A 9,705-nucleotide genomic window follows, 5' to 3' on the forward strand; every position below is an offset into this window, starting at 1 on the left:
TCAATCGTACCACCCGCCATACCCACCCACCACAGTCACCAGGCCTTTGCTTTCCCCTTTTGCTGGGCATGTGCGCTCACACATTGGGACACTGTGCTCGCCGTGCCCATTTCCTATCGATCTAACAACTTAACCCAGCGTTGAGCTGGGCACGGATTCCGGGATTCGAGTGTTTTGGGAAGCAGTTGGGTACGGGCTACCGAGACACACGGGCTTTCGTTCCAGCGTGCCACCAGTATGGACGCGTACGAAGCAACCGGTTCGAGTGAAGATCCCGAGGTCCGGCAGGCATTTTCCGACAGCATTCTTTACATACTAAGGCCTCTTTCGGTGATGGAGCTGCCCGGGATCGGTTCCCGCCGTGATAACGGTTGCGATGCTACAGACAGTGCCCTATCGGAACCATTTTCCGACCTGGACGATTCCTACATCCTGCTGGATCAGCGCAAAAAGGTAAGCGTAATCAGTTCCTGTAAGCATCTTTACAATCTAATTACTTGCGGTCTACTCTAGCCAGTGGGGAAGGATGAAGGCGACGATATGATGCTGCTGAATCAGTTCACCTCCGAGTTCCGGGAGGTTTACGATCAGCTTGTCGCAGAAATTGACCACGAGCAAGAGGAACCAATGCTACCCCCGGACAGTGAGCCAGACCTGCCCTTCAGCGCCGAGATGCCGTTTGAGGATGCCGGTGGCTTCAGCCCACCCTTTCAGAGCTTCATCGACGAGATGCTGCTCAAATGTGACCTGAAGTACCATCTGGACGAGAGGAAGCGGCAGCGCGATCAGCATCGCCGCAAGCAACGGCGGGTACGCAAGGCGCCGCCGCCAGCTGCACCAAAGGACGCCCTCGAGCCGGCCGAACGTGACTCCCTGTCCGGGGTGTGGCGGATGCTCGATGCCGTGTCCGAGCCGAACGGGTTCCCCATCACCGAGGGCCAGTACGATCTGTACGAGGACGAGCGGTTCGAGTGGTTGCTGCGCGAGCGGATGCCCTGGCACCGGTTGGAAGTGTCGCGCAAGAAGTGTGAACAGTGGCTCAAGATAGGCCCGAGCAGGGCCAAGCAGGCACAGGACGAGAAACGATCCCGCCAGTCCCATCGATCGGCGGGCAGGCGGTGAGGTGGGGGTGAATGGAAGGTGACAGCATTGATAAAAGCCAGTATTCAACATCCACATGTGCCATGGCGTGTCTGTGTGAAACGATACGACTGAAGACCGGTTCCGGATCGATCCATTCAGCATGCAGCACTGCTTTCTGTTCGGTATCTAAATCGGATTCCATCTGCTTACGAGTTCCGAGAAGCTCTGCACAATAGCAGAAAAGTGCACCAACAGCAACTGCAAAAGAAAACACGATGCACTTTGCCACAAGTCAACCCGGATGTACTCTTAAAGGATTATAATAAAAGAAAATGTACCGATTTTCAATAGCTGCCTGTCGATGATGTGCTGCATGGATTGACAATAATTCGAACGAAAGGAAGCATATCCCGGTGCGATAAATTTGCGTTATGCGTTATCCATGTAGCATCTACTCAAAGGATTATGGATTGATAAATGGAGAACCAATGCACAGTGAAAATAGACCGGGATGAAAATCATTTTTGTTATTTTTAGATTTTAATGCAGGAATTTATGGCAAAAATATAACATCAAAAATTATAAAAAAAAGCTAACGTATGTCTTTTACACTGTGAAATATATAGATATTTATACCTTCGCGTTTTCCCTAGTACTACACATTGTAGAATGACTTGTTATAAACCTTGTGTCCAAACATCAAGATCCTTTTTTTTCGCCACCTTAAAAGTTACACCATACATTGTAATTATCAGTTTGTAAGGTGTATAGACAATATCACTTCTTCCAGGTCAAATTAAAAAGCATTATGATGAAAATGAAATATCAGCGTGATGTGGAATAGCACAATAGTGCTTCATGCACGCGGTGAAAAGCAATGTTTACATTCGAAAGTGACTTCGAAACCCTGTATTTCAGCGGGGATAATAAAGAACAAAGTTAATTTAAATAGCAGACATTTTAATTATGAGCTTTTAGAACTGCATGTTTATAAGACGATTAAGATACAGTGGAGCACCGTTTATCCGGGTACTTTTTATCCGGCTCTCCGTTTATCCGTGCTGTTGAGAAATGACAGTTCAATACAAAGGTGACATTGCGTTATGAGGAGGATATTTAAAAAAGCGGTTACAAGAGCATATTTTCGTAACAAAAAACACTATAATGCATGGCAAATTCCAAATATTTCCATTGGAAAAACATGAGGTTAGTAAAACTGGGTTATTTTTATCCAAAAAAAAAGAAAATTTTCTAAAACTTCATCAGGAATTGATGAGAAAATATATCATTTGACTCATTATCCGTGTTATTCGCATATCCGGGCGAGGTAAAGTCCCGAGAAACGGCGCTCCACTGTACATTCGAGTAAATTTAGCAAGCAAGAATAAGATTATAAGTATGTAATATGAATCACAGCTGAAATGTTAACATTTGTTGACGTTTTTTTCATAAATATAAATATTAAAACAATAATATGTACGTAGGTAATATTTAAGATAAGGTTTATTCGTAAATACTACAAAGAATAAACATAAACCACAAAAAAAATATATCTGACCAATACAAATGACTTTTGTTTCAGTTGAATATTTGAGAAAAAAAAAACATGTAAAAACTAAGTTGTAACAAAACGAAAGCAAAAAAATATATTAAAAAAACAATTGATTTATACACAATTTCTTTTAGTTTAAATTACTCTATTTTTTGGCCAAATTTTTGGTAAAAAAACGGAAACAGTTGAACAACGAAGCCAATTTATTTTCATTTTTAAAACGAAGCCTTGGACGTTTTTAATCACTCTCTTGCAACGGCTCATGCTCTTCAGCATTTCATTCAAAATAAACCTTTTGTGTTGCAATAATAAATGAACACTTCAATGTGTCCTCTCACCGATGTATTCAACTCGTTTGTTGCATCGTTCGTTTCCTGTATTGTCATTTCTGCTTCCCCAATCAAGGGTGCAACAATTCACCCGTACCACGTGTTTGCATGTGCAATTCAATTATCAAACCATAACATTTACGCATCACGGCATAGCGAACAAAAGAAAAGAAAAGGACACAAAATAATGCAGATGAACGTTCACGCTCGCTCAATAAAAGAATGACTTTAATTAATCACGCAATCTATCGACACACCGACATGCACTCTAATGCCGATCCCGACCCGAGTCGTGCTTAAAGTCGACACGTGCTGCAGCCGGCCCCTGCAACACCGGAAAAGCCAAAGGAAACGCACTTGTACACCTATCAAAATTAATTAAACGAAAACTTTACATTCATACCGACACCCGACAACGAACGGCAAGGAATGGTACCACTTGTCACAGAGGCAAACGGAAGGGCCAGGAACGGGACGGGACTTGTTTGCTTTAAAAACCTTTGTCACCAAGGCACTGACGATGACGAGAGCGGGCGTGAACCGTAGCTCTATCGTGCGCTCAACCGACAAACGTGTGACTATCGTGCGTGCAGCACTGTGTTTGTCTGCCAATCGATGGTGTGCCAGCCCAAAGGGTGGTGCATAATCCATCCGGGTGTAGTGGATACCGGACAGGGAAAACATACCGCCCCGGGGGCACCGCCTGCTAAACACGCAACACGCCCTTCAGTAGTTGGCAAAGAGAACATTTCCGGCCCCCGACGGACGGTATAGGACGTTCGTCAGCACTTTGACTACGGCCGCTCGCACGCGTAAGTTGTTGCCATTTTTACGAGTACCTTCCGCTGTCCCTCCTGCTGCGCTCACCCGTTGCTGCCGCCCTTACACCTGTGTTCGCTGCGCCGGAGTTGTTTGGACCTAACCCGACGCTGCCAACCGCCGGGTGATAAAATATCTCTGTAAGCATCAGCACCAGAGCCACCCGGGCTAGTCAGGCCCAAAGCCAACGCCAAAAAGTGGGCAGCAAGCACAAGGGGAAGAGCACTCTTGTGTGTGTTTCGTTTCATAAATTTAATCAAAACTAATGACAACGGCGCATTAGTATGCCAAGTCAGATTTTACCAATTAATTCTGGGCCGCGTCTCCACGCCGTGGCCACTTTCAAGCATCATCGTGCATCGAGGGACCACGACCAGACGTTGCGATGCGCAACCAACGGCATGTCCTCTACTTGGTGGCCATTCCATCCTACCGCCCCCTCCCCGGAACGCAAATGGGGAAAGTTTTGGAACTAGAAGAAGACAAAAATAGAAAAAGCAGCAGCTGTAAAAAATAACCACCCCAAACAACACTTTCCTGAGCGCCAAACCCCGAGAGCCAACCGGTAGAGAAAGCTAATGATTGTTTCGTAAATTCGAGAACACGACGCAAAACACTACTCTGCCGCTGCTGCTGCTTGTGCTGCTGCTGCTGTGTGCAGCGGGTGCTGCAAATGTGTTGCATCGCTTGTCCGCTCGCAAACCCAACCCAACGCGAGAGGTTGATCGATGGAACTGGGCCACACCGCGGGAAAAGGCGGAAACGTTCCATTTGTCAAAAGCTGGGCCGGGGCGGGATGAAGAAAAGCACAGACGAGACGAAAGTGCACAGACACACACAAACACAGCAAAATAACCAGGCTGCTTTCTGGTAATTAGCGACAGGAAATTTATTCATTCGAAACGCTTGTTGAAGGGAATGATGGAGCTGTTGTTGTGCTGTCCTTTTGCAGTAACACTGACACAGCACGAACGGAGATGGTAGCTTAGGCAAGTGGGAGAGAAAACATTTGCAAGGGTGATTAATTTAAAGAGAGAGAGAGAGCGATGCAGTTTTTTTCGAACTTTTTTCCTGTAAATTGTTTAACATGAAAGCTGAGATATTGAGGCATGGCAACAGATTGCTTGCTTTTTCAATTCGTTCTACCGAGGTTCAGTGAAATATTCCTTTGGCGTAGCAGGGAAGATACATGGCTTAGTAACATGTTCATGGAAAGGTTTCAAGTCTAGTATAGTTTCTAGCTTGATCGAACGACTTGAATGGCTATACTGGTATGGAGTATAATGTAATTTATAACGCTCAGACAACCAACCTCATTAGTGACTTAGGTAGTCAATTAGTTTCTATTTAAACATTCAAAACAAAGAAGAACATTGTAATCAAGGTGATAAGAATCGAGTGCAACTTACACAAAATACTAATCTATCCGGTATCATTCTTTCCAGATCTAGTGCTTCAAAGGCAGTCCCTGTTTAGGACACAAAATATGAAGAAGAACAAACAAAGCGTTGAATAAACGATGTTCTCTTCTAACGTTCATATGCTATGTTACATATGTTGAAGTATTTGGAAGAGCATTTTCCCTCGCTACCCCAAAGAGATTCGTCAAATTTAGACAATGTCTCAAAGGAGCAAATAGGCTCAAGCTTCAGTCAAGCTTCAAACAGCAGTGAAAATTCCGCAGGCTACAGTTCGCACAATTGACATAGTGCTTTGAAACTCATGCTGAAATTCATACCATGAAACTGAATCTCATGTTGTCAATGATACTCCTGCATCCTCATGTTGGCAGCACTAGTGATGGGGGTAAAGTTGGCAAAAATCCGAAGTTGACTCCGATCCGACTCCAAAAATTTCAAAACTAATTCCGGAAGGTAGTTCCAACCAACATTATCGTCCAGAGTTGAACCCTTTCTGAGTCATCCAGAGTCAGAGTCGGAGTCGAAATGTACCAGAATTGACGAGAGCCAGTGAGTGTCTGGGTCGGGGATCGCCAGTGGAAGGATGATAATACAAAGCATTGCTGTCGTCGCTAAGCGCTACTCTTAGAAACAAAGGCCTATTTACATAGAGCGAAAAGAAAGCAAAAGAAAATCCGACTCTGGACGACACCCGCATGACTCCGAATGACTCCTACTCATTCGGGCGGAGCTAAGTGATTGCGGTTTTGCCGAAGTCAGAATCGAACTAACAATAACCGAAGTCAGATTAGGGCTGAGCTCCAGATTACGATCCAGATCACACTGACTTCAACACATGACCGGTGTAGTTCGAGCACGTTTCAAATATCACCGTTTCCCATTGTTTCTTAGCAGTTTTGGAGCTACGCTTGTTCAGGTTTGACTCATCAGTTATCTATATGATATTCCCATACAACAGTTGATGTCATCATTTTCAAGCTCAGATCTTGATATACTCATAGTAATTGGAAATTAGAACACCATTTAAAAGCACACGTTACTGGACGTTCATGAAAAAACGATTTTTTAATGGTCAGACAAGGAACATTTTCCACATTTTATACATTCATCTTTTTCAGCTATCAGACTAGACTAGGGAGTATCACAATAGTAATCCTACTAAACCCAAGCTTTTGTTTCAGATTCTTCAGACTTTTAATTTCTTAGCCGTTTGAAGTAAAATAACTATTCCTCATTTCTTAGCAATGAAATGGACTTCATTACTCAACCGTAACCAATGTAATTATCTAATAATCAATGGCTAATAAACAGATCCACTCGCAAAACAACTCTCCCACGAACGGCACAGCAAAAACAAAAGCGCAATCTCTACACCGAACGGCCAATCATCGCAAAACCGACATGATGATGCATGATGTCACACCGTTACGCGTCCCCCTCCCTAATCGACCAGTGGAGCTGTCTGTGCTGGGACCGGGCCCACTAAGGCCACACTAAACCATTCATCTAACGACCCAGAGGCACTCGCCATCCTGTCAGCTTTCGGTCCGAGCTTAATTGAATTGAACCATCCAACTGACCGCATCCGTCGGAACAGCCGTAGTCCTAGCCGTGAGCAGACATTATCTTACCACGATCCCCACAGCAGCAGCAGCAGCATCCAACGGGCTTGCGGTAAACCATTTCTTCCTCCTTTCTTTGCTCCTCAAACCCACCCATCCGCTTTCTTTCCGTTTAATGCCGTGGCTTTCGTTTGCTGCCCCCCCCCCCCCCCCCCCCCCAAAAGAGCTGTACCGTAAATCTCTTGGCGCTTCATCTTTTTTACGACCACTTCCTCCAAGGTGTAGAGGACCACACCACACAACGCACCGAGTGAGCAAAACACTTGCAAAACTTTATGTTAATTGTCATAAAGGATTACGGGCTCGGGAAACAAAAGCGTAAAGTTGACTAGACGCCGGCCGACGGCAGAGAGCTTACCGTGCAGTGTTTCTCGTTCCACGGGCTGGTGGTAGCGCACAGTAGTAGCAGTAGCAGCAGCTCAGCAGCAAGGTTTTCCTCGTCAAACCTCAAAGCCTAGGGACCAAACTCGCACTCCTGACGAGCGTCTTCTAGCGTGCGAAGTACAGGAGGGCGTGTGAAGAAAAAACGACCACCCGAAACAAGAAAGTGAGTGTTGTAATTTATCTTGATAATTTATGAGGTGTCGTTTCCATCTACCAGCGGCGGAGGATCCGACGGAGGGACGGCAGGGTCCTGAAATTGGCCAACCAACTTACATACTCTCTTTCACTCTTTTTCTCCCACTTTCTGTAACCTACACCGAGCTGAAGACCACTAAAAGTGGGATTAGAGAACGCTTGCAGGAATATCGCCGCAAGAAGGAAGAATGCAAGAATTGCCGGGTCTGGCCGTTTATACATACGCGCCCATTCTTAGACATCCCACACACACACACGCGGCCACCACTCAGCGGTAATGATCCCAATTTACTTATGCCCGTGAGCCAACACCCGACCACACTGCATCCATAAGTGCACCTGCACCACTTGGTTTTGGTGGACTTGTAGACTGCTCAAACTTTGAAAAGAAAAGAAAAAAAAAGTGCAAGCACGTGCGACACCCAAAAGAAAATGTGAACTTTCGTGCGGCCGTAACCTAACTTTGGACCAACAATCTGGGCGGCGGCGGAATAGTGGAGAAGGAAAGAGAAATCTTACTACCGTACCAACGCCTTCCGACGGCTGCTTAAGGAGGATTAAGAATGCGTTAGTTCTTGGTTTGTTCTTTTGGGGTTTACTACAATGGTAACCAAAAATGGAATGGGGTTCTCTGTTAGTTTCGAGATTTGACCGAAAGGCGTGAGCGTTGGGACGGGCACCACGTCCAGACGGGCGCCAACAGCTCCTGCAGTGGACTGCGTTCCTAGTCACGTTTTTCCGTTTATCTTGGACCATTTGCAACTTTGCCGGTGGGCAACCCGGTGCCACTTGCAGGCAAGTTGTTCGCTTCAAGCAAGCTGCCACTGTGTGTTTTGTGGTTCCAAGTTATTTCAATGCTTCTCTACATCTATCTACCTCCCTAAGACACCTAACCAACGAAACGAAACGAAACAAAACCTCACACAAAATAGACTAACAGCGCAATGGTGGCCGTGGTGCGTGTAGCGGCCGTAGTGCCTTGAAGCAAGGTGTCGCACTCGTTCGCTTGCTTGCCTTTGAAATGCAAATACAGATGAGACTGTAGAGAAGAAGAACAACGCACATTTTGCACAGCAAGTAATTAGGAAAGTAGCCTCGCAGGTATTAATCACATTTTCTCGTCTAACTCAAGGTAATGGGGCGCTAACTGGAGTGAGAGACAGATAAAACAGCACGATCGTTTCTCTTTCTTCGTAGAATGTACAAAGCGTTTGGCAGCGTTTGCCCACCAAGGTATCGTCGAAAGGCGGAAGAAAGAAATCCGCAGCTTACCTTGAGGAGTAGAATTAGCTTTTGTTACTTAAAAATAAGCAAGATACTATTTCTAGGAATACACAAAGCACGACGCAATTACACTAAAAGGATACGGTGCATTGCACATTGAATGACTCGCCGAGTAGTGAAGTAGATAGACATGTCGAATGTTTGTGGTATTTTAGACACTATTTTGCTTATCTATTACAGGTACAAAAGTGTTTTTCAAAACGACAAGAAGCATTTGTCATCATCATTCACCACAATTGCTTTCAATTTATCCATTCGCCAGCTATAGAAAACAGGAACGGCGTGTTAACAGAATGATACCTGGAGCTATAAGCCTCAAATGCAAAGTTTTCTAAAGAAGCCATAACAAAAACTGCGAAATAAACCGCGCGATGAAAGTACACGTGGAAGAGGAAAAGGAAACAATAAATGCTGCATAGTAGTGACGACTTCAGCGCAAAAACGATGCTTTCTGTAGAGTGAGAAAAACACTGCTACAGTTAGATGGACCCAAACCCACGCAAAGGACACAAACGCTCAAACTTCCTCTAAAATGCAAAGCTAACAGACGAAATAGTGTAACTGCCATGAAAGGGGCTGGTGCTGTCTGGCGCAGGCCTTCGGTGGAAATGCGCGTCGTTTTTGAAGCGAGTCCATACTCGGAAGGATTTACTATAGGTTTGGAATTCATGCCGCTCCGCTATGGATGGTACTATTAATGTCTATTGTTTTGAACCGACATTACCTTTCGGACGAATCTTGTCATAAACATAATTGAAGAAAAATAAGCTTGAAGGATTAAAAAAAAAAAAAGGCAGTACACTTCGTTGCCTGGTCTCGTGGTACAATCGTGAACTCGCAGACTTAATGCCCGTCATCGGTTCAAACCTCCAATGGACCGTGACCCTATACGTAGAACAGACATCCTGCTGTGAATAACCAATAAGTCACTGAGAGCCAAGCCCACCCTCCAAGAAGAAGAAGAAGAAGAAGAAGAATAAATAAATAGAAGAAGAAGAAGAAGAAGAAGAAGAAGA

General features: G+C 45.0%; 1 protein-coding gene across 1 annotated transcript; it reads left to right on the plus strand.

Moving 5' to 3' along the window:
• The first annotated feature begins 205 nt into the window (after nucleotides 1-205).
• Nucleotides 206-1,993, plus strand: LOC121599501. Its single transcript, XM_041927350.1, has 2 exons — nucleotides 206-453; nucleotides 514-1,993. Exons 1-2 carry the CDS (start codon nucleotides 238-240, stop codon nucleotides 1,120-1,122), a joined length of 825 nt encoding a protein of 274 aa, XP_041783284.1. The 5' UTR covers nucleotides 206-237; the 3' UTR covers nucleotides 1,123-1,993.
• The last annotated feature ends 7,712 nt before the right edge of the window (nucleotides 1,994-9,705 follow it).

Source organism: Anopheles merus, chromosome 3L, assembly GCF_017562075.2.
Source record: "Anopheles merus strain MAF chromosome 3L, AmerM5.1, whole genome shotgun sequence".
In the NCBI taxonomy this organism is placed as follows: domain Eukaryota; kingdom Metazoa; phylum Arthropoda; class Insecta; order Diptera; family Culicidae; genus Anopheles; species Anopheles merus.